Below are 24561 nucleotides of genomic sequence, written 5' to 3'. Positions count from 1 at the left end.
GGTTCTGTCCTGGACTTCCTCTGAAAGTTAGACACAGATCCAGGGTTTGTGATGATTCCCCGTTGAGGACCTAAAGGAGGACAGTTTACGTCAGCAGACTCACGTCTTTGCAGGCTGCGATCTGGTTGATGAACTCTCCGTCGGTGAAGATGATGTTCTGACCGTCTGCATGTTGACCTGAGGAGAACCACAGCGAGGGGGGATGTGTTCAAGGTCATGTGAGTGTGGATCTGGATCCCCAGCCCCCCTTTCAGCAGGTGGAGGTGGTGTTAGTGTACCTGGCATGGTGACGGTGCCCTCGTGCTCCAGAGTCTCGGGGTTGATCTTGACGGCTGACATGGTGTGGTTGCTGGTGTCCCGGTACAACAGGAACCCCTGGAGACACAGAGCTGCTGTGAGTGTGACCCTTCAGGGGGATCAGTGGTTAGATCACGTTTAATGAGCTCGTTAACGTGATCCCGCTCTGAGGGCCGGATCACTGACCTGTGCAAAGCCCAGCCAGGACCTCTTCTCCTTCCTGTTCCTGATGCGAGACGTGGAGTTGTAGACGTGGCCCTGTGGAGGCACAGAAACACTGGGGTGAGTTTAGACACAGTCAGGGGGGAGCTGGGGCTGCTCTGGGATCAGTAACAGTTTAAAACCAAAGCTGGTCACAGGTTCCTGAGAGGAAGACCATCCTGAAGATTTCACTGGAGGAAACGTCAAACCTTCACGTTTCTGCTCCTGACTCAGATTAAGCTCATAGACCCTGAGCTCTACGCACCCTGACAGTGCCGCTGTATCCAGAGCCCACTTTGTAGAGTCCATCTTTACACAGCAGGTAGAGGAAGGAGCCGTCGGTCTGCAGGAGGCAGCGCTCGTCCTCGTCTATGGACACCTCCTTCAGGACCCACTTGTTCATCAGGGCTGCTCGTTTGATCCCGTTCCCAAACCAGTCCCTGGATCTGAATCTTTCCCACCAGGACGGCCTGGACGCTCCTCTGCAGCGCGTTGAGGATGGTTGGCACCTGGTCAGAGAGGAGGAGAGAGGAGGAGAGAGGGGGAGAGAGGAGGAGAGAGGAGAGAGGAGGAGAGAGGGGGAGAAAGGAGGAGAGAGGGGGAGAGAGGAGGAGAGAGATGGAGGAGAGAGAGGAGAGAGGGGGAGAGAGGAGAGAGGAGGAGAGAGGGGGAGAGAGGAGGAGAGATGGGGAGAGAGGAGGAGAGAGGAGGAGAGATGGGGAGAGAGGAGGAGAGAGGGGGAGAGAGGAGAGAGGAGGAGAGAGGGGGAGAGAGGAGGAGAGAGGGGGAGAGAGGAGAGAGGAGGAGAGAGGGGGAGAGAGGAGGAGAGATGGGAGAGAGGAGGAGAGAGGAGGAGAGAAGAGGAGAGAGGAGGAGAGAGGAGGAGAGAGGAGGAGAGAGGAGGAGAGAGGGGGAGAGAGGAGGAGAGACGACGAGAGGAGGAGAGAGGGGGAGAGAGGAGGAGAGAGGGGGGAGAGAGGAGGAGAGAGGAGAGAGAGGAGGAGAGAGGAGGAGAGGAGGCAGTGTGACAGACTGCTTTTTGCTCTTTGACTCAGAGTCTCAGACAGAAACCCTGCAGGGACAGGAAGTAGACATGCACCGATCGATTGGTGACAATTTCTTTAGTTTTGGGTGATCAGTGATCAGTGATCAGTGATCAGTGATCAGTGATCAGTGATCAGTGATCAGTGATCAGTGATCAGTGATCAGTGATCAGTGATCTGTGATCAGTGATCAGTGATCAGTGATCAGTGATGGGCCCATCCTTACATATGAAACTGATCTTATAAACCAGGAAGCTTTGACAGCCTCTGTTGCTTTTTGCTCTAAGACCTAAACTCAGGACACTTTATTGGTTGTTGAAGTTAAAACATAAAGATTTTATTGTTTCACAGGTCAAGTTCAGTGATTTTCAATAAAATAAGATTAGAAAGTTGAAGGTATCTGCTGTTATAGAAAATAAAAAATAAAAATTAGTATCAGCAGGTCAGAGTTTTTAAAGATCAGTGATCGGCCAGAAAATTATGATCGGTGCAGCCCTAACAGGACGTCTACAGCCCCTCTACACTCTGAACACGGTCTCCACACCAGCCTCCCCACACTGAGGGGTCAGTCCCTGCACAGGTCCTCACATCCTGTCTGTAACGTGGTGCATCACACACTGCTGATCTCACTGTTCACACACTGTTCACACACACACACACACACACACACACACACACACACACACACACACACACTGTTCACACACACACACACACACACTCTGAGTTCCCGGCAGCCTGGTGTGCTGTGGTGAGTCATGGTTCAGTCAGAGCGAGGGACTGGAGGATGGTGGGAAAGAAAAAACCAGAGTCCATCTCTGGGGGTGTGGGTCTGCTGTAGACCTGCTGCAGGGACTCCATCCTGTCTGCAGGTCCAGGTGAGCCTGGCTATGGTCTTAAAGCTTCAGGGAGAGGGGACGGGCCAGAGACTGAGGGAGCAGGAGGAGAACAGGGTCTAACAGCAGAGTCAGAGCGGCTCCACATTTCACCAAACTCCATTTACCCAGAGTCTCTGCTGGAGCGACACCAGAACCTAAAGGTCGGGTCCCAGAGGGACCTGCTCCTCCAGCTCACAGGAAACCCTGAACAGGGCACAATGGAGGAAGGTATCGATGGGGAAACACCAAACATCACTTCACTCTGAGAGTTGACTGAGCCCATCCTGAGCTCTGATTAATCATCAGATCTTCATCCCCAGGCCCACCTGGACTCAGAGATAAACCCTCACACCTGGTTTACCAGCGACCTGACGGCGGGGTGACCTGAACCTCTGATCATAGAGCAGCCAGAGGCCGGCTGGGTCTACACCTGTCTACCTACCTGTATGGTCTGGCAGGCGTGGCTGCCGTTGTTGGTCAGGATGGCGGAGACGGCCTGCAGGATTTTACCCGTGTCCCCCCAGGCCACCACCAGGCTGAAGAGGCAGGCGCAGGACAGAGCCGTGATGGCCTGACCTGTGGGGTCATTGGGCCCCGTGCTCCGGACCGTGGTCTCCAACAAGAGCTGGAAGAGAGACTCTGAGGGCGCACACACACACACACACACACACACACACAGGAGGTCAGGAGATTCAGAGAGCTAAAAACCATGACTGAGCAGCTAAAAACACACAAACATTGAACTTTAAGGAAAGAGTCAGAGTCTGTCAGAGTCCAGGAACTGAAAGCTCGGTTCCTCCATCATGAGATGTTCAGATGGTCTCTGCTCAGACCTCAGAGCTGACGTCAGGTCGTGTTTACAGATCCTTACAGCAGCTTTCCTCACTGTCACCCCATGATGATCGTACCATGAACACGTGTGCAGTGCCACAGATCACATGTTCAGACCCCTGCCCCCTGTGGAGTCCTGTTTATCTGTCTCAGTGCTCAGTCTGCTCTGAGGTGTGTGTGTCTGCAGCCTCACCTAACACATCCGGAGGCTCGGTCTGGAAACCCTCCGGCTGCTGGCCCTGCAGCATGTCCAACAGGGCCTGCAGGCTGCGCAGGCACAGGGACGGGTGGGAGAACCGGGTCTCCTTGATCAGCTCAAACACCCCGCAGAGCCCGATGCCAATGATCTGCAGATACACACACACACACACACACACACACACACACACACACACACACACACACACACACACACACACACACACACACACACACACACACACACACACACACACACACACACACACAGGTTCAGGGAGCTGCTGTAATAACCACAGACGGACTGTGATTAACTTCAGTGACTCTGAGCAGGGAGGAGTCACAGAGACAGCGCCGCAGCCTCGTCCAGGCCTCGGTGTTTACAGCCGCGCTGAGACTTCAACAGGCCCTGTTAGCATCAGTGTAATGACAGAGACGGAGGCAGAGATGGAGGCAGAGATGGAGGCAGAGATGGAGGCAGAGATGGAGGCAGAGATGGAGGCAGAGACGGAGGCAGAGATGGAGGCAGAGATGGAGGCAGAGATGGAGGCAGAGATGGAGGCAGAGATGGAGGCAGAGACAGAGACGGAGAGAGGAGCGTGGCCTAGAAAAGGAGATGTTTGGATGTTCGGCTTGTTAGAGGATCACATGATGCCCAGTGGACTGTCCTGACTGAGGAGCAAGTTTCCCTAAACTGGAATCACAGCTTCCATATAAACATACATACTTTATAGATATATGTTCTAAAATCAAGGAACATTGGTCTAAAGAATTTTAGTAACAGATAAAGTCTGGGAGAGCAGAGACTTTTACATTTCACCAAAGTAACTAAAACATGTGAAATGATCTGAGTAATGACTGATGTCAGCTCCTCCTGTTGGTCTCAGAGTTCAGGGTGTCCTGGATCAGAGAGTGGTACAAACTATGCACAGCCCTGATCAATAGGTTTCTGGATTATACCCCTCCAGGAGCTGAAATCCTCCAGACCCTGACATGGATTTCAGACTTAAGGTTACTCAGAACTCTGACCCACAGTGTGTGCTGCTGGTCTGGACTGGGAACAGGCGGTCTGGGAACAGGCAGTCTGGGAACAGGCAGTCTGGGAACAGGCAGTCTGGGTTGTAAACAGGCAGTCTGGGAACAGGCGATCTGGGTTGTAAACGGGCGGTCTGGGTTGGGAACAGGCAGTTTGGGAACAGGCGGTCTGGGAACAGGCGGTCTGGGAACAGGCGGTCTGGGAACAGGCAGTCTGGGAATAGTCTGGGTTGGGAACAGGCAGTCTGGGAATAGTCTGGGTTGTAAACGGGTAGTCTGGGAACAGGCGATCTGGGTTGTAAACGGGTAGTCTGGGAACAGGCGGTCTGGGTTGTAAACGGGCGGTCTGGGTTGTAAATGGGCGGTCTGGGCTGCGTGAGGGGAAAGTAGGGCACAGCTCATCTATTCTCGAGGCATCTCCACGGCCTAATCCTTTACTACATCCTACAGTTTATGTTGTGCTCATTTCAGAGCCTGTGCTGCTTCTCTCCACGCTCTGGAGCTGTACGGCTGCAGCGCGTTAAAAACACAGCACAGACCTCGTCTTTATCCCTTAATGCTGCTGTTCATGTCACAGAGACATAAATAATCCTAAAAACATTTCTCCTGCTGAGCTCCTGAGGGTCGTTTCCTCAGCGTAACGTCTGAGTCAATGGATCCTTCAGTCAGACTTTCAGAGGGGGAGGGAGCAGCACCTGAACACACCTGAACACACCTGAACACACCTGAACACACCTCCCCACTCTTACCTTTGGCAGCTTCACGGCCGGCTCACGGTACTCCTCCTCCTCCTCGCTGTCAGAGTCTCCGCTCTGCACGGAGCTCCTGGAGGCCAGCGCCAGGGACGCCTCCCTCTGCTGCCAGTCCAGCACACAGTGCCGCACGTTGCAGTAGACGTTGAAGGCCGACGGGTTGCTGTGCAGCTTGATGTCCGGCACGCAGAGGGCGCCATCGAGACTCTCAGCCTGTGGAGAGACCAGGAAGAAGAGACAATCAGACACTCCAGTCCACCACTGACTTCAACCTGTGTTTAACCTGGTCCACTGAGACCAAAAACCTCTTTATCCAGAGAGACCTGGACCAGACAGGCCACAGACAAACACAACAGGTCCCAGAGAGTTTCAGTCGTATCGCACCGTGTCTCAGTCGTGAATCAGTCGTGTCTCAGTCGTGTCATGATCGTGTTGTGATCATGTCTGGGCCGTGTTTTGAAACACGTGAGCTTGTGGCCTGGCGTGGCTCCTGGTGGCTCACTGTGAACACACTGGGCACATCGCTGTCTCTGTTACAAAACGTCTTACCCAACAACTTTAACTGGAGCAGAAGACCCTGAGTTGAAGTCAGAGAGCTCAGATTATTCTCAACCTGTGAAATTAAAGGATCAATCCAAAGTTTTGATGGATTCTGCCATCGTTGGTATAAACCAGGAGCCGCTGGGGGAATAACGACCGGATCATTACAGTAAAGTGTGAGTGTTCAGCTCCAAACTGCGGTGATAACTTGATAACTAACTAACCAGAAGCTTCCTCCGTCCACCAACCAGAGCTCCTCTACCCCCAGACCTGAGGTGGTCTCTGGGGAACCATATTGATCCACTGAGCCCTGTTTGCAGCCTCGGCACAGTCAGAGGATGATGTCATCTCCTTTTGGGAGGGAGCAGCAGGGAGGCTGAGACATCAGCTGCTCTCCTCTGACCGTCTGCTGGACACAAAGTGTCCGCTCAGCGTCACAAAGGGGCACGCTAAAAACCCTGATCCCAGACTTCAGTCGGGAGAAGCTGTAATAACCCGAAAAGCACCTGACATTAAAGTCCTCTCCTTCAGGGACATCCAGCAAACCAAGCGTATGGATCAGTTCACCTGAGGGGATGACATCCCCCTGATGGATCCATGGCGTCGTTGGGGGCGTCGGTGGCGCAGTTGGAGAATGCGCTTGGTCGGTGATCGGAAGGTTGCAGGTTCAAGCCCAGCTCTGGGCGACACATGGCGATGTGTCCTTGGGCAAGACACTTAACCCCTAGTTGCTCCCACTGCTGCGTCAGTGGTGTGTGAATGGGTATGAAAGGGTGTGATTGTGTTAGATATACTGATGGATAGCTGTCATAGTAAAGATTGGATCCATCAGTGTGTGAATGTGAGAGCGAATGGGTGTGGATGGGTAAGTGTGACCTGTGGTGTACAGCAGCTTTGAGTGGTCCATGACTAGAAAAGCGCTATATAAGCTCAAGTCCATTTACCATCCATTTACCATGGCGCCATCTGAACTAATTTCCTACCAAGAAAAACTGGATCTGACATCTTTCCCTGAAGCTGACAGCTTCAAGGAGACCACCATCAGTTACCTGCACATAACGGTTACACCTTCCAGCTAAGTCACATGACACATCACCCAACACGCCTCTCACCTGAACACTTCTCTGCGTGTCTGCACTTCACCCAGGACTTAATGACGGTCTGAAGGATCTGCAGCTTTAAACTCTTTACAGGTCTGAGGATGTTCCTGAGCATCCTGTTTCACTCAGACTGCCCCACGGCTTCATTAGGAAAGTGACAACATCATGAACAAAGGCTCCAGAGTCAGGGGAGGACACGGCAGGTTTTTAATTTTTACCGTGAAGTTTTATCTTTCAAAAGTCAAGCCATCCTAAGAATTAAGATGGAACCATAAATTTCATGTTGACAGTCTCCATGATATGTCCTCTAAATCCGCCTCTTTCTTCAGAGCGACGGCGCCGTGCCCACAAACACAGACCGTTTGGCTGAACTGGCAGATCTCCCGTCTGCCAGCACGCCGCTCGGCTTGGTTGGAAAAGATTAAAATACCTGAAATTAAGAGAAAAGGCCGTCAGGGTTCAGGTTTGTGGTGGTCCCTGGAGGCCTGGCCTAGTTTTACCGTCCATCTCTCTCTCCCCAAAAAGGGTCTGGTTTGTAGTCTACCATCGATCTGGGTCCATGTGAACCCCTCACAGCCAGGGTCTAACGCGGGATTCAGCTCAGGCTAACATGAAGAAACATCGTCTCAGAATAACCACAACTCAGGCTCAGAGCGCCCCGCTGGGATCTATGAAACAGACTTGGTCATGTGACTGTTGGATAACCAATCACATTAATCACATCCACTGCGGCAAATAACTGGAGTCTGACAAACAAAGCATGCAGGTCGCTCTGTCAGGAGTGGATCTCTGGAGACAGACTCAGGTTTTACCCCTCACTGACCTCACAGACCTCGCAGACCCCCACAGACCTCACAGTCCTCACAGACCTCGCAGACCCCCACAGACCTCGCAGACCCCCACAGACCTCACAGTCCTCACAGACCTCGCAGACCTCGCAGACCTCACAGACCCCACAGACCTCACAGTCCTCACAGACCCCACAGACCTCACAGTCCTCACAGACCTCATAGACCTCACTGAGCTCACTGACACAGGAACAGGATGATTTCATGTCCATGAGGTCAGGTCCACGTGTCCACACAGACTCTCAGCTCTCTGCAGCTCTCACCTCAGTGTAAACTTTTATATTATTCAACCAGGACAAACATCTGACGCACCTCTTTCCTGCCTCACCTCCATCATCATCATCATCATCATCATCATCATCATTATCATCATCATCATTTGTTAGTGTGGTAACATCATGTTTGTGTTTGTCTGACGTGTCTGTGCTTTCCTCTTGGCCACTTCCTGTTTGTAAATGAGAACTGTTAAAATAAAGGTCAAATAAAAAAATAATCACTGCTCCTCTGACCTTCATGATGTTTCATTTTCTGCCTGGTTTAAGAAATGAAGGCACTGATGTGGTTCAGCTCTCTACAGATTTTATTTCAGATTTTATTTCAGATTTTATTGTAGATGTTATAGAAACGTCACTCCTCTTCTTCATGTGATTTCCTTCCCTGCGGTCACCTCCTTCGTGGGTCTGTTTGTCAGGTTTGATGAGAGTCAGCGAGCGTCACGGGCCGACAGAGAGGACCATGGGGATTAAGACTCTGGGCTCTCAGTCGCCTCTTCTTATAATCATAGCTCTTAAAAACAACACATCTGCAGGATCAGAGGAAGACTGAACAGCAGCCTCCTCATTAGATGCTGAGTGTTTACGCTCTGACTCCACTCTCGGGTTTGGGAGCAGACACGGGGGGAGGAGCAGCAGCGTCCTCTCCCTGAGTCGGTGTGAGAGGAGAGGAGAGGAGCACAAACACAAACACAGCATGACTGCTGGAGCAGCTACCCACGGCTTTCTCCCAGCCGGCCTGGCCCACCACTCGTTCCTCTGGCTCTGCTGATCCAGGACTGCAGCTCTGGGAACAAGTGGACCTGAACAGATCCTGACTGACTCATCCACCCAGCGCTGACTTCTCTGTCTTAGTCAGTTTTTAGATGAAAGATGCAGAAGCTCTCAGCTCCTGTGCCTCTGCCATGCTCTCCTCTCTGTCCTTTCTGTGTCCAAAGACGATGCAGTCTGAGCAAACATGACGTTAACTCAGCAAAAACAAGACAACACCACCCGTCCTCTGACAGCATCCATCCTCTGACACTGACGAGGTTGGACGAAGGAGATGGAGGCAGGCAACTGTTGCCGTGGAGATGCTGAACACATTAGGTCGCTCGGCAACGGGCCATCGTGCACACGCCAGAGCCACTCCCATGAGGCTGTGCTCCTGCCTCACCACCCCCCAGCCTCATGCACGGACGGGGCTTCCTGGCGTCTGACCAGCTCCGCCTAAGAAAATAACGTCTCTGCCAACAACCTTCAAGATGTCAGATAATCTGAACCTTTCTCTAATCTGATCCTCAATCTGCTGAATTATTGCAGCAAAGAGTCAAACAAGCTGTGAGGATTCATCAGGACACAGGGGGGGGGGGTCTTCAGCACCTCAGATACAGCTGATCCTGACTCACCGGCTGTGATACCTTCAGGTGCTTATTCCAGGGTGGGATTATTCTCCGTCAGTCAGCTGTGAGCTCAGGAAACCATAACAAAGTGATTTTGAAGGACAGGAAGAAAGAGTCTGGATTATGCAGCTGTTACATTTACAAATCTCTGATGAGCTGGATTTAATCAGAGAAACTCACAGGAGCAAACTCAGCTTCACAGTCTGATGAGCGATCGCTCTGAGGGACTTCTGTCCATCCACAGTCTTATCTACCTTCCTGAGCGTTTACACAGATAAGCTGATAAACCACATGCATGTGATTCTCTGTATTATATGTTAATGCTGCAGCCCGGTGCAGCCCGGTGCGGCCCGGTGCAGCCCGGTGCGGCCCAGTGCAGCCCAGTGCAGCCCGGTGCAGCCCGGTGCAGCCCGGTCATATCCCTGAGAGAGCGTAGCTAACGCTGTGACTGCTGCTAATTTAATCTGGCAGTCATGTTGTTCCCCGTCATGTCTATTTGTAGAGTTGTGTGCAGACATTTAATGGTGCTGTCCCGTCAGTCTCAGGTATGAGCGTGTCACACTCATGAAAGGTGCACTCACACATCACCTGGTGAGGTGATCTGTGAGTGCACCTTTAAAGGTCTCTATGGTTAGTTTGATTTATGAGCCCTCACTGAGACGTAGGGCCAGATTTATAATCTTTGATATCACAGATTAACTTCACCTGAACATGGGTTTGGTTAAAGCTGCCTCACACAGGTGAACAGGTGTAATATTGTGTAACAGCTGATCTCTTACCTTTGTTCTTGATTTCACTTTTGATTTGACCTTCTGTCGCCTTTTCAGTTTCTTCTTACTCAGAGCCTTCTTTCCCCTGAAAGTAAAGATCAGGCAGTTTTTAAAATGTGAATCTGAGACGACAGAGATCTGAAGAACATGACAGATTAACCAGTCTTCTCATCATAACATTTATTCTGAGAACAATCAGGTAAAAAGAGGGGAAGGTGAAGCTCTCTGTCAACGACCTTTCTTCCTTTAGGTCTCATGATGCAGAAAAATCTGTCATTAATCCCTCAGTTAGTTTGGAGAAGCTGGTGGCAAAGTTTGATTAATTCCAGAGGAATTTAAAGGTAATCTCACTTTTTCTCCTGCAGAGTAAGTCTCTGCTTTAACAGCAGGCACAGAGCTGGCTTTATGGAGTTCATCCTACTGAACTGTCAGAGGTGAAGCAGTTATCATCAGATCCAGAGTTACTCATCGTCACAAAGCCACAGAAACAAGATGCCTTTGGTTTCTCCGACATTCCCAGTTGATGCTTTTGAAGTCTCTTTCTCTGTTTTTCTGCTTTTTATTGGCTTTTCAAGATTGATTTCACTTTCAAACGAGGCTGACAATGACTCGACAGTCTGAGGGACAGAAATAGATTTACTACTAAAAACAGAATCGCAGAGTGAGTAATGAGAGTTTATAACCCACTGCAGAACGAGAAAACACGTTAAATGTTCGTCTGAAATCAGGCAATCTTTACTTTTTAAAGCCCCAAACCACAAAAACATTATGTCAAGTTTATCCACAGTTTGGGACATGTTGAGGAGGCTTTTTCTTTACTCTGCTCTCTCCTGTAGGCGGGCTGTTGGTGCTCTGATTGTACTGATTGGTTGATTTATTTATCTCAATATGAATTTAAAGAATATATACTCCATGGGCATCATATGTGTTAAATACTAACATCAGAATCCACCACAGGAATAATAGTTTATTCTAACGGTTGTATATGTGTAGTAATATCTCTAAGGGTCTGATGTTGATCAAACGTTGAAACATCTGTGCAGCAGAAGAAGAAACTGGTGCTCCCATCGTCCCTACAGGCCTGATGTTTGATGGGATTGAAAACACGGCTCAGTGAGATAAATAGTGACATTTAAACAGAGAACAGGCTGATGAGGTCTTGGTCTTGGATGTTGCAATGGTCCAGATCCTCAGTCCACAACCTGGAGGACTAGAATGACGTCAGTGTTTCCCCCTCATGTTAAGGCAGGAATGAGTTCACCCAAACACACCTCTCTTTATAAACATGTCCAGATTAAAGCAGCCTGGAGAAACAGTGTCCTGTTATAATCCGTGTTAACCCTAATGATCAGAAACAGGCGTCAGCTCAGAGATAACCTGAGGAAGAGCTGATGCTCCTCTTCCTCACTGATGTTAGCTGACAGCTCACACGGTGACGCCGTTGGGCCTAAACTCAGTCACTTTCACACAGCTCATTAAAAACCTGACACAATCACCTGTGACAACACAAGCAAACTGTGTTCAACATCAAACTGGTTTATTACAGGATCAATACGTTTGTTTACGTTGAGCTGTTTGAATAAACTGCTGCTCTGACATTTAGCCTGTTAGCTTGTTAAGAAGATAACCTGAGGAGGTTTATTTGGAGGTTTAATCCTCCAGGTGTGCTCCTCTGCTCAGGTGACAACATGTCAGTGTTAAACTGAGGCCTAAAGTCCACCTCCAACCCGTATCAAGCAGTCTAAACCCCAAACACAACAACCCTCTGACACAACGTATGATGTTAGCTTAGCATGACAAGCTAAGGAAGTCAGAGCCTAAATGCTATTAGCACGCTGAGCCCGCAAACAGTGCGTCTGAAATCAATCATCACAGCACAGTTTGTATAAATTAATGACCCTTAATTAATGATAAGAGCCTCGTTAGCTGAGGTGAAGTTAATAATGAGCAGCAGAGGTGAACCTGGTGAAGCCTGGCGTTAAGGGTTAATGTTAGCATCGGGTCGTTAGCTGGGCTAGCCTCAGTAATGACAGCCCGGCCTGTGGGATATTATATCTGATTTCTATGATACTTTTTTATTCAGATATAAATTTATATTTATCTTTTTATCTCGGCCTGTTTCCACTCACCTGGCCTGGTTTATCCCCTGCTCTTTGTCGTTGATAGCGGTGGTATAAATCCGTCTGTATCTTTCGGCCAAAGCTCGCCCTGAGAGTAAAAGCTGGTACCGTGTCCGACAGTCAGACTGGGCTCCAGGTGTCGGACAAGAACCCATCCCCGACCCGATGGTGGAGAGCTCGGCCCCGGCTCCAGAAATGACCCTGACACCCAGCCCCATCGACGGCGATGAGGAGGGCAGGATCCCTCCACCGGCGGCCGCTGCCGCAGCAGCACACATCATCGTTTTGGAGAACAATGCATAAATCACACAACAGATAACACAGCTAGATCATATCCAGCCATCAGGTGCAGCCCACTGCTCGTTAAATCCGCTGCTTGTCACATTATGTGGTCTGTCCGAGTCGCAGAAACACCTCCTCCAGCCCCGCGGTCACCGGCTGTTGTCAGCGCGCAGTGTAGCCGATCTGCTGCAGCTTCGGTCCTTCCGATCCGGGCCACAGCGTCAGCACGGTGCTGGTCCCCACAACACAGGTCTTCTCAAGCCATAGCAGGAAAAACAGGGAGAAAGAGCGAAACGACAGCCCCAGTTTCATGCAGAGCCAGGTCGTGTTTGATCTTCAGTCCGTCCTGGAAGATTTGTTGACCCCGGAGAGGCAGCTCCTCAGTTGGGCTGCCATCTTAGCTCCATCATCCCTCCTCCCTGCAGGAGTCCTGCGTCGACAGCATGCCGGGAGATGTGCACTGACACAGGGCGATGCTAGCATCGATTTATCTGAGCATTATCTCTCTGTGAGCATTATTCTGACGGACTGGTCGGAGGGAAAGGAAACCCATCAGCTGAGCGACAGGATGGAGGTTGCTGGACTGAGCCGAGCAGCCTTTGTTGCTCTCTTTGAATTTGGACCTTTAATTTGCAGATGTCAGTCCAGGACCCCTCCCAGTTTGATCTGACTGTGGCAGACTGACACATGTACAGCCATTAAAACACGTAAAGCTCAGCTCCTCCGTTAAAAACCTGCTGCAGTGTCTGACTGCTTCATTTATCTCAGTTTGATCCGAGCAGCTGATCCTCTGCTCAGTGTTACTGACTGTTTTTCAGAGACCTCTTTGTTTTCATCTCTATCACCTCCTCAGCGGGAGGAGAGCAGTCATCTGTCCCTGGTCTCTGTCACTGTGCAGGCTCCTCCAGGCCTGCAGCTCGGCCCTCCATCAACCTGCTCCTTCATACTCTGCTTATTCCCCATGTCTCTGCAGATACGTCTTATATCTGTTATTGTCTGAGAATCAAAGTGAATGTGATCCTAAAGGCCACCAGGAGGCTGCACAGGGAGCAGGAGGGAGGACACTGCAGGTCAGACTCTGGTGGTTAGAAACCAGCCAAAGGCCATGAAACCACAGGCTGAGTAACGATCAGATGAAAAGATGCTGCAGGTGCAGGCAGCACCGAGCTTCAGCACAAATATCTATAAATACCTGTGTGTGACAGCGTGCACGTGTATTCAGACATAAATCTGAGTGAATCTCCATCATGTCAAGGTTAAAGCCCTGTCACTCTGTGTTTATTGGAGGAGGCTTTCTCCGTGTTTGTTGGCGTGTTTGCACATTTATCAGGAGGAAGAGAGAAAAGGAGGCAGAGAGGCTCTATTGGCTGTGAGGAGCTGCACTGATCCAATCAAAGCAGGGGGGTCGGTCCACAGCCTCTTCTCATAGCAACCCAGGAAGCTCAGAGAGGACCACAGGCAGCATGAGAGAGTCCTGTTTCAGACCAGAGAGTCCTGACAGAGGGGCTGAAGACCAAACCCAGGATCCTCTTTTCACCTCAGGGAGTCTCTACCAGGGACCCAGGCTGGAGGGTCTGCTGGCTCTGGGATGTGACCAGGACATGTGGCCAGAGGCTGCTGGTTCAACTCCCGGGGTTTGTCATCTCTGAGGAGAGGAAGAAGAGACAGTGTTAATGTGTGTCCACATGAAGGTGTGAGCCAGTCACAGTCTGAAATGCCAGCCTGAACCCTTCAGGTCCTTCAGGTCCAGCTCCTCCAGGTCCAGCTCCTTTAGGTCCAGCTCCTTCAGGTCCAGCTCCTTCAGGTCCAGCTCCTTCAGGTCCAGCTCAGCGGGTGGCCGTGGTTCTGTGGGTCAATGAGTCCACAGGAAAAAAACCTCTGAACCACATGTCTTTCACCAAACTACACAACGCCACAGAACAGGTGGTCAGGTAACCAGGTGGTCAGGTAACCAGGTGGTCAGGTAACCAGGTGGTCAGGTAACCAGGTGGTCAGGTAACCAGGTGCAAAAACTGAAGTTTTATTAAGTGTTTTTCTCTTGTTTTCAGTAGAAAATTCCTTTTAAGACTCAAAATGAGCCACATTCACCTCATCAGTTCAGAAAAATGTCTTGTTTAAGTTATTTAAGGACAAAATGAGGTCTGAAATTCTTGTAACCAGTAAAAAAAAAATCTGCCAATGAAACAAGAGAAAAGTTACTAGTATTAAGACATTATTCTAGTCTCAAGGAAATTTTCAAGCAATTTTTTCTTGTTCCATTGGCAGATTTTTTTACTGGTTACAAGCGATTCAAACCTCATTTTTGTCCTCTGATAACTTGAAACGAGACATTTTCCTGGATTGATAAGTTGAAAGTGGCTCATATCGAGTATAATAAGACAATTGTTACTTAAAAAAAGACAAAAACACTTGATAAGATTTCAGTTTTTTGCAGTGCAGGTAACCAGGTGGACAGGTAACCAGGTGGACAGGTAACCAGGTGGACAGGTAACCAGGTGGACAGGTAACCAGGTGGACAGGTAACCAGGTAACCTCATGTTAGTGGCTGCAGCTGAGCACAGCAGGGCGTGCTTTTCTTCAAGGACTCATAACCTAAATTTATTTTTCTATCAGATCTGTTCAACCAGAAACGCCACTGACGCTGTGGAGCAGCCTGACTGTCAGCATCAAACAGGGGGAGGAGCTTATATTTGACCTGTGGAGGTGGATTCTGTCTGTCACTGTAAATCAGAGACTGGCGCTGACGTGGTTCAGCTCTGAGTTTGTTTAACACTGATACTCTGAGCTCAGTGTGGACAGTGTCCTCATTTCTTCAAGTCTTAATGTCTTAATGTCCTCGTGTCCTCGTGTCCTCGTGTCCTCGTGTCCTCGTGTCCTCCTGTCTGTCTCAGGGTTGGACTCTGCTGTGGTAGAGGGATGTGACTCTGTGTGGACCTGCTGGCTCTGGTCCCAGTAGTTCATCACGCCGTGTCGTCTGCATTCCTCTCTGCTGTCAGCGCCATGGGAGGGGCCCCTTCAGTATCAGGCTCACACCCCTCGCTGCTATGCACCTTTCATACCTTTGAACGTCCAAAACACGGCACACCCAGTCATGAAGCCCCAGACAATACCAGGTTGGAGTTGTTGAATAGTTTTTCAGAGAGCTGATGATTAATCTGAGTCTTTCTGCCTCCGTCAGCCTCAGGAGGAAACTACGGGCGCTCTGTTCGTCGCTCATGTATCTAAACTCTGTTTCCTGACTCTGAGGTTGGGCTGGGCCGATGGCAGCAGAACTCTTTCTGGTTCTGTGAACAGGACGTTTCTGTGTGAGCGGACCGTCAGGCTGTAAACTCATCACTCAGCTCTGATTTAGCTCAGTGAGAATCATTAACCAGCTCTGATCTCTGTATTATCAGCCTGCGTGAAGCAAAGTCCGCCTGCAGCTTGGACTGGTTTATGAGTCCGTGTCAGACTGGTTCAGGGGCTGTGGGGGGTCCAGGGGAGTCTCTGAGCTGCTGTGAGGACCTGGTCCCTGTAAGACCAACCAGCAGCTCATAGTGAGTCTCTGACACAGTCTGGGTCTGACCCGGCTCATGGTGAGGCTGACGGACCGACAGAGTCCTGTATGTTCATAAATCATCCTCCTGGTGGCGCTCTGTGCGCCTCTGGAGGTCTGACAGATAACCCGGGTGCTGGTCTCATAAAACCTCTGAGTCCACCTGAGGAGCCCCACAGGGGGCTCAGAAACTGACTTAAACACGTCTTTAGTCTCTAAACCATCAGATCAACAGGTTAAAGGACGACCTCGGATAAGTTCAAGGTCACTGAAGGTCAAAGTAGTCCCAGCTCCACACCCTGTGGCAGCGCTGCCTGCTGGAGCTGAATGTCAGGTCCTTCAGCGCTCCACCCTAACCTCTGTTCAACCTGCAGACGGAGGAGAGCGATGATCACTGCAGCCGCTCCGGGTGACGACAGAGGAGGAGGAGGAGGAGGGTCTGATTGTTGACAGGAGCCACGCCTCTGAGTCTCCTCCTTAAAGGTTAAAAGAGGAGCGCCCTGCGAAGGTGTGACAGAGGATCAGACAGGTGACAGGTGTTACTCAGAGGCATCTAGACAGCCACACAGGTAGGTGCTGCTCCTTCTCTCTGTGACGCCTCGTCCTCAGGTAGACGCTGGTTATTCTGGATCAGAAGCTTTGATTTCCTGACGGTCAGGAGAGTTTGATGATCTTTAAAGTTGTCTGTGAGCAGGTAAAGGTGTGGGACAGGAATCACCTCAGGTTTGAAGCTGAGTGAGGGACATGATGAGGAGCATCAGAGGATCTGATTTCTGACGCTGAGGAGCTGTTGGTCCTGAGCTCGCTGACACACACAGATCACAGCTTTTTATCGTGTTTCATGTTAGAAAAATACTCTGTTGGTTCAAGCTGATCCCAGGACAGGTGTTAAACTGATGACTGAAACATCCCCACAGTCTGAGATCCTCCAGCTTTAATGTGTGCACCATCCAACGTGAGATTCTGATCTGTCTGTAAAGTTAGTTTTAAAGCAAAGCTAGAAACAGGAGCAGGCTCTGCTCCACGGCCAGCTGTGACGGGACGTCAGGGAGACAGCTTCCTGTGGCCGTGGGTAAATGTTGGGGACACGTTAATCTCCTCTCAGCTGAAGCCTTCAGGCTCCTGACGGGCGGTGTGTGTGAGCGGCTGACGCTCTGTTTGAAAGGAGAGAGCTTTATCACTGATAGCTAATGACATGTCACACAGAGCCCTGTGTTCAGCTGACAAAGGTGTGTTCAGAGAGGGCGTGTTGAGGAGCGCAGGTGTGACTTGTCAGCACAGATCAAGACAAACCAGTTCATGGCATTAATCTGATTCTCTGCGGTTCAGGAGAGATTTACCGTGACCCAGAGTTCAGCTGAAGCTCCTGATGAGAGAGAAATCAAAGATCAGGAGTTCGATCCTGAAAATGAGACCAGGTCACCTGTGTGCTCACCTGAGGTCAAACTTCAGCTGTGGAGAGTTACTGTCTGACAGCCTGCAGCGCCCCCCAGTGGTTAATCTGATGCACTTCCATAACTTGATGAACTCTCCTCTGTTTTTCAGGTGAAGTTACAAAATGAGCAAACTGACAAGTAAGTGTGAGAAAACTCGACTAACCCATCATGGTGATCAGGTTATCTTAACCCTTTAATGTTCTTCAGACTACTAACACACACACACACACACACACACACACACACACACACACACACACACACACACACACACACACACACACACACACACACACACACACACACACACACACACACCTCACAGGTCACAGAGCTCAGAGAAAAAGGGGCTGCAGAGCCCGACTTCATGGTCTACAAACTGATCTATGACCTTTGACCTTTGACCTGGTTCTGGTCGGGCTGGATGGCAGTATTTCAGGTTGGATCTTTGTTCTGACCGGCTCGTCTCCTGCTCGTGTGTTTGCAGGCAGGTCAAACTTCCTGAAGGATGGGAGCTGGATCCGTAAGCCGGACGATGAGGATGAAGATGTTGAGTAAGTCAGGCTTTGACCCCGGCCCAGTGTGGCCCAGCGTGGCCCAGCATGGCCCAGTGTGGCCCAGTGTGGCCCAGTGTGGCCCAGCGTGGCCCAGCGTGGCCCAGCGTGGCCCAGCGTGGCCAGCGTGGCCCAGTGTGGCCCAGTGTGGCCCAGCGTGGCCCAACGTTTCAAACTCAGCCGTCTGAATTAACTCTTGGTCTGTCTCCTCCAGTCGGGACCCAAACTTCGGGAAAGGTCTTCTGAGCAGATTCACCTCAGATGAAGGAGGGTCGAGGTGAGGCAGACACACACACACACACACACACACACACACACACACACACACACACACACACACACACACACACACACACACACACACACACACACACACACAGGTGTCCTTGAAGCCTGGCTCATTAACCCTCTCAGGTCGTCTCATGTTCAGTGTTTTCTCTTCCAGCCCGCTGCCTGATGAGATAAAACCCTCCATAAGTTCAACCACATCAACATCAGTGCAGTCTCTGAGCAGGAGGTGGGTCTGAGGAACACCAGGACCTGTAAATTCAGCTGCTGAAGTACAGGAGACAGGAAATGCTGACCTTTGGTTTTGGTTTTTGCAGGTTTGGGGGGAGCCAGGATGAGCTTTCAGGCAGGTTGGTCCAACACTTACACTAAAACAGACTTCACATGTTTTTAACACATCCTTCAGGTGAGGCCAGGTGTGTTCAGGCAGCGGTCAGAGCTCAGGAACAGGGGTTCAGGCTCGGTTTGGGCTGGAGCAGGGACAGGGAGAACTGGTCTGGGTCCTGGTTGTGACTCTCTCCTTCGGTTGTCTCTCACTGATCCTCGTGTTTGACTGTTTGTGTTTCTCCTTCTTCAGCACCACAACCACCACCACGGTCACCAAGGACGGAAAGACCACCGAGACCACCATCACCACCTCCCAGGGGCTCAGGTACCTGTCAAAACCTCAAACCGTCCCCCCTATGAGACTCTGTCAGCTCAGTCCTATCTGTCCTCCTGCAGATCTCCTGGGCTCAAAAGTCCAACCAAGACCGAGACCTTCTCCGAGCGCGTGCTGAGGGCCTCAAACAAAGGGTAAGACTATAGACCAGAGCTGCTAGACCAGAGCTGCTAGACCAGAGCTGCTAGACCAGAGCTGCTAGACCAGGTGTGAACAGGTGTTAGAGGAGGTTAGTCCATCCTTAAGGAGCTCACAGCCACAGGAACATGAACTACATGATGTAGAGTCCTGATCTAAAGAGTCCTGATGTAGTTTTTCGAGCTTCCAGGGAAATGTATGAAAGGTGTTTGAGAGCAGGAGAGTCTGAGCTGATCTTTAAACCTCAGTCCAGCTGGTTTTTGGTCTGTGATGAAGAAACCTCTCCTCATGTAGGCAACAGTTCGCTCCTTTCTCCCCCACCAAAGCGTCCACGGTGAAGGAGACGACGGTTGTCACCACCAGAGAGTAAGAGTCTGTGATTCTTCATCCTTTCAAGGGTCCAGGTTTAAACCCTGTTTAACTGAGATCTCTGTGCAGAGGAGACGACAAACTGTACCAGACCCTGGTCCCTCAGTCAGTCCTGAACAGCGCCCCTGTAGACAGGTGATCCTCCAAAGACCTCAGACTGTTTGACTCAGACTTTCACTGGATTAAAGTTTGTTTTCTTCTTTGAAGCCAAACCACCGTCTCCACCTCTGAGACTGTGCTGGTGAGACGCAGGCCCGGCACTGAGTGAGTCCAGCTCATCGTGTGTGACTGTGTGTGTGAAACCTTACAGTGACCTCTAGTGGTCACAGCACCAGGAGTCAGCTGCTCTCCACAGCTCAGATCCCTCAACTAACACACTTTAAAACATCTGTTACTAAACCTGAGGAGGAAACTCCAGGCCAGTCTGCATCTTCATAAGAAGGAGGGCTGAGTCCACAAAGATCCACCTTGACCCCTAAAGGGTGCAGGGTTCCACTTTGTAGACCAGGGTTCAGGTCCCGCATGGAGCTGATCTGAAACTTCATGAGTGTAAAAAAAACTTAAAGAAGGCAAATACCACAGGCTGCTGACGTCACGCAACCAGTCAACAAAAACTAAACACAAGGAGGCCATTGAGGAGGCCATACCCCACAGGATCCCAAACAGGATCCCTCAGAAGATAGTGAGTCTAAGACAAAGTTCCCAAAGTCAGAGTCAGATGAATGATGAGGTGTGGTTTTGTGTCATCTTGTCTTGTGTCGCGGTGACAAACTTTTAACCTCCAGGCCGGTTTAAGTCCTTTTGGGCGTTACCTAAAGTCCACCTGTTCTGTTTTCCTGTTTTTGTTTTAGTAATGATGCTAACGGGTTCATTTCTCATGGTATTTTAATGTAATCTATCTCAGCACACACTAACGATGAACGAGTCAGTCTCCAAAACCTGCAGCTCTTCCTTTTCACGGCCTCCAGTCTGTATCAGTCCGCCACTGAAAATAGTCCTGAGTGAGGGCAGCCTTTGACCAGTTCAGGAACTGGTTTCTGAAATTCACCTCAGGCTGTTAGCTCCTGTTAGCATCCTTTAGTCTCTGTTAGCCTGTGTTAGCTTCTGTTAGCTCCTGTTAGCATCCTTTAGTCTCTGTTAGCCTGTGTTAGCTTCTGTTAGCCTCTGTTAGCCTCTGTTAGCCTCTGTTAGTCCATAAGTGGAGCCTCCTCACAGTGAGAGAAAGAGGTGATCTGTTGTGTTTTAACATTTCTCCTCCTCATCAATAATCTTCAGTCATTTGTTTGTTTTTGTTGGAGCTGGTAACTTCTCCTCTTCCTCTCCTTTTTGCAGAGCGGAGGACAAACTGTTTGACTCGCTGGTCTCCTCCTCTGCCAGAGACAGTTACTCACCCATGGACAGGTGATCTTCTCCTCCGTGGTCCTGGGAGATGAGTGTTATTGATCCCTGAGCAGACAGTCAGTAACCCATGTTTCTGTTCTGATCACAGTAAATCCACCATCTCCAGCACGGAGACGGTGACGGTGAGGAGCAGCACCAACGGGTGAGTTACTGCAGGACATGAAGCAGTCAGAAACATTAAACACTGCAGACACACACACACACACACACACACACACACACACACACACACACACACACACACAACATCACTTTGGGTTTCTCTTTTCCAGGGACGTGAAGACTACGACCACAACCAGAGCTTCCTCCAGGTGAGTCCCTGATCCTGTCCTCAGACTGTAGACTCTTTAAATGAAGGCTTCCTCTCAGTCCAGTGATCACTTTGACCCCACAGCGCTGAAGATGACCTGTACGACACCCTGCTGCCCAAAGCCATCACTTCAGGCCTGAGCTCTCCCATCAGGTGAGAGGATCTCCCAGGATTCAACCAAACAAAATAATAATAGATATGAGAATAACCTCTGAGAATACATGGTTATAAAAACCACTGATCTGACAGATTATTATTATAATAAACAGTGATTATAACGTATTTCCATGATATAATTTAAACTGCACACTCTCCCCTCAGCAGCCGGAGCAGCAGCAGCTTGAAGAGAGAAATCATCACGGTGGAGAGCAGCAGAGTGTGAGGACAATCATCTGTCACATGGTGGACGTCTGTCTGTCTGTCTGTCTGTCTGTCTGTCTGTCTGTCTGTCTGTCTGTCTGTCTGTCTGTCTGTCCGTCTGTCCATCTGTCCGTCTGTCTGTCCGTCTGTCCGTCTGTCCGTCTGTCTGTCTGTCTGTCTGGTCTGGTCTGGTCCTGTCTGTTCTGGTCTGGTCTGGTCTGGTCTGGTCTGGTCTGGTCTGGTCTGGCCTGGTCTGGTCTGGTCTGTCAGCCTCTGGTCCTCTGACTCTGTCTTTCTTGTGCCTCAGGTTGGAGAGTCCGACCCTGTCGTCCCCGTCGGCCGGCCGTAGGACCACCAGGTAAACCAGCTTCAGAGGCTGAGCTCAGGTGGGGGCAGAGAGGATCACAGTGATCCAGATAACACCTCACACTCTTTCTGTTGCTCTGTGTCACACAGCTACAGCTCTTACACCGAGGACACCCCCTCCATCCGCTCCACCTCCTACACCCTCAGCTCCAAGTCCAGGTGACCCTGTCTCTCCTGAGTCTCTGTCTGCGTGAACAGGTGACCGTTCTGCAGCAGGTGTGCTCTAACCATGACCTCTTTCTCCTCAGTGACCTCTATGACAGTGACAGTAAGAGCTACTCCTACTCCAAACCGGACTCCAGGTGAGACACAGAGCAGGTTCAGACTCAGAGTGAAATGTGGGAATATTCTGAAGAATAAATAAACTGTAAACTTTATTTACATGTGAACAGTCCCCATCCCTACCTGTGATAAATGTGTCAAAGACATGTTACAAACACTGCTTCATCCTCTCTCTGTGCAGTTATGAGTACAGCAGCATCAGCAGCCCATCCCTCAGCTCCACCACCACCTACAGGAGCAGCAGGTACCCTACACCTGACGCTACACCTGCTCCTCTGACCCTACACCTGCTCCTCTGACGCTACACCTGCTCCTCTTCAACAGCTCTAAGACATCCAGCAGCAGCAAGATGCTAACTTATACAGGATGCTAACTAATACAAGATGCTAACTAATACAAGATACTAACTTATACAAGATGCTAACTTATACAAGATGCTAAATTAAACAAGATGCTAAATTAAACAAGATGCTAACTGTGTGACTCTCACAGCAGGACAGATCTGTCAGACCTGTCAGATCCCATCTACTCCAAATCCTCCACAAAGAGTCTGTACTCATCCTCAGACAGGTAAGAGCTTCCTCCCTCCACCACGGGAAACACGCTGAGGTGGAGCAGGCTAACCAAGAATGTTAGCATGCAGATTGCTAACATAACAAACACAGTACAGAGCATGTTAGCATGCAGATTGCTAACAGAAAAAACACAGTACAGAGCATGTTAGCATGCAGATTGCTAACAGAACAAACACAGTTCAGAGCATGTTAGCATGCAGATTGCTAACAGAACAAACACAGTTCAGAGCATGTTAGCATGCAGATTGCTAACAGAACAAACACAGTTCAGAGCATGTTAGCATGCAGATTGCTAACAGAACAAACACAGTACAGAGCATGTTAGCACGCAGAATGCTAACAGAACAAACACAGTACAGAGCATGTTAGCACGCAGAATGCTAACAGAACAAACACAGTACAGAGCATGTTAGCATGCAGAATGCTAACAGAACAAACACAGTACAGAGCATGTTAGCATGCAGAATGCTAACAGAACAAACACAGTTCAGAGCATGTTAGCATGCAGATTGCTAACAGAACAAACACAGTTCAGAGCATGTTAGCATGCAGATTGCTAACAGAACAAACACAGTACAGAGCATGTTAGCATGCAGAATGCTAACAGATGAGCCTGTTGGTAGCTCTGATGGTCAGTGTTCAGTTTGTCTCTCAGGGCCTCAGAGTGAACGTCACAGGCTGTAAACTGTGTTGGTCTGTTGGTCTCATTTCTCCTCATGGAGTTTAATCCGTGTTCACTGACTGTGTTTAATGTGTTTGACGTGTTTAGTGTGTTTGACGTGTTTGTTTGACATGTTTGGCGTGATCAGGTGGTCCCTGGATGTGATGATACTGACACAGCTCTGCTCTCTCCAGGGCTGTGCTGGAGAAGGACATGTGCTCCTACTGTCGTAAACCCTTCACCGGGGACGCCAAGATCGTCCTGGATGAGATGAAGATCAACTGTCATGTGACCTGCTTCAAGGTGAGATTCATGTTCCTGTTCACCTGAACCATCAGAGCGTGTGTGGAGAAGACTTCAGCAAGAGATTCAGTCAAATATCACACTGACAAACTCTGTGTGTGTGTGTGTGTGTGTGTGTGTGTGTGTGTGTGTGTGTGTGTGTGTGTGTGTGTGTGTGTGTGTGTGTGTGCGCCCCCTGCAGTGTGAGGTGTGTAATGGCACCCTGGCTCACCTGAAAGCCGGGGACAGCATGTGGGTCTACAAACACATGGTGCACTGTGACAACTGTTTTGAGTCCACCAGAGGTAAGAGTCCAGGTCCGCTCAGAGTCCAGACTGTGAAGGTTCTTTCAGCTCCCAGGACATTAACCAGGACTCCTTTGTCCCCCACAGAGAGATGGAGACTCTGAGTCCCTCACAGACCTTCAGACCAAGACTCCACAGATCAGATGCCCAGCGGCGTGGAGCAGATATTTAATCCGGGTTATTTGGTGACGGGGGTCTGCTGGACTCTCAGAGTCTGGATCAGGACATGTTGACTCTTCTCAGACTCTGTTTCTAACCTTTCATGAGTTAAAAAAAGACCGTCTTATTCTCTGCATCCTCACCTCACTGTGAGACCATCCTGAGATGTAAGAGGGCTGAGGGCCGGGGGCTTTTCTCTGTGCAATAAAAGAATCAAACCTGAGACTGAGTCAGATCTCTGTGAGTGTGTGTGTGTGTGTGTGTGTGTGTGTGTGTGTGTGTGTGTGTGTGTGTGTGTGTGTGTGTGTGTGTGTGTGTGTGTGTGTGTGT

The 24561-nt window shown here is 50.0% G+C and overlaps 1 protein-coding gene and 1 pseudogene across 3 annotated transcripts; one reads left to right on the top strand and one right to left on the bottom strand.

Moving 5' to 3' along the window:
• Nucleotides 1-85: 85 nt before the first annotated feature.
• Nucleotides 86-12957, bottom strand: LOC141808599 (E3 ubiquitin-protein ligase MYCBP2-like; annotated as a pseudogene).
• Nucleotides 12958-13250: 293 nt separating this feature from the next.
• On the top strand, nucleotides 13251-24447 carry LOC141808825 (uncharacterized). 3 transcript variants are annotated; one of them, XM_074695556.1, is made up of 21 exons: nucleotides 13251-14480; nucleotides 17630-17658; nucleotides 18008-18074; nucleotides 18289-18351; nucleotides 18520-18591; nucleotides 18680-18712; nucleotides 18940-19014; nucleotides 19086-19157; nucleotides 20863-20931; nucleotides 21020-21073; nucleotides 21204-21242; nucleotides 21326-21394; nucleotides 21563-21619; nucleotides 21909-21959; nucleotides 22058-22126; nucleotides 22216-22269; nucleotides 22431-22493; nucleotides 22742-22819; nucleotides 23680-23788; nucleotides 23970-24072; nucleotides 24160-24447. In XM_074695556.1, the coding sequence occupies exons 2-21, from the start codon at nucleotides 17643-17645 to the stop codon at nucleotides 24174-24176; spliced, it is 1230 nt and encodes a 409-aa protein (XP_074551657.1). In that variant the 5' UTR covers nucleotides 13251-14480; nucleotides 17630-17642; the 3' UTR covers nucleotides 24177-24447. The 3 variants fall into 3 exon arrangements, with proteins under 3 accessions (XP_074551657.1, XP_074551659.1, XP_074551658.1); XM_074695558.1 differs by lacking the exon at nucleotides 13251-14480 and having other exon boundaries at nucleotides 14871-17658; nucleotides 21566-21619; XM_074695557.1 differs by lacking the exon at nucleotides 13251-14480 and having other exon boundaries at nucleotides 14871-17658; nucleotides 22745-22819.
• The last annotated feature ends 114 nt before the right edge of the window (nucleotides 24448-24561 follow it).

Source organism: Halichoeres trimaculatus, unplaced genomic scaffold (genome assembly GCF_033239565.1).
Source record: "Halichoeres trimaculatus isolate MK-OKI-2021-1 unplaced genomic scaffold, fHalTri1.1 fHalTri1_scaffold_19, whole genome shotgun sequence".
In the NCBI taxonomy this organism is placed as follows: Eukaryota; Metazoa; Chordata; class Actinopteri; order Labriformes; family Labridae; genus Halichoeres; species Halichoeres trimaculatus.
The sequence above is the reverse complement of the archived record's forward strand: the minus strand, read 5'-3'. Positions and strand labels throughout refer to the sequence as shown.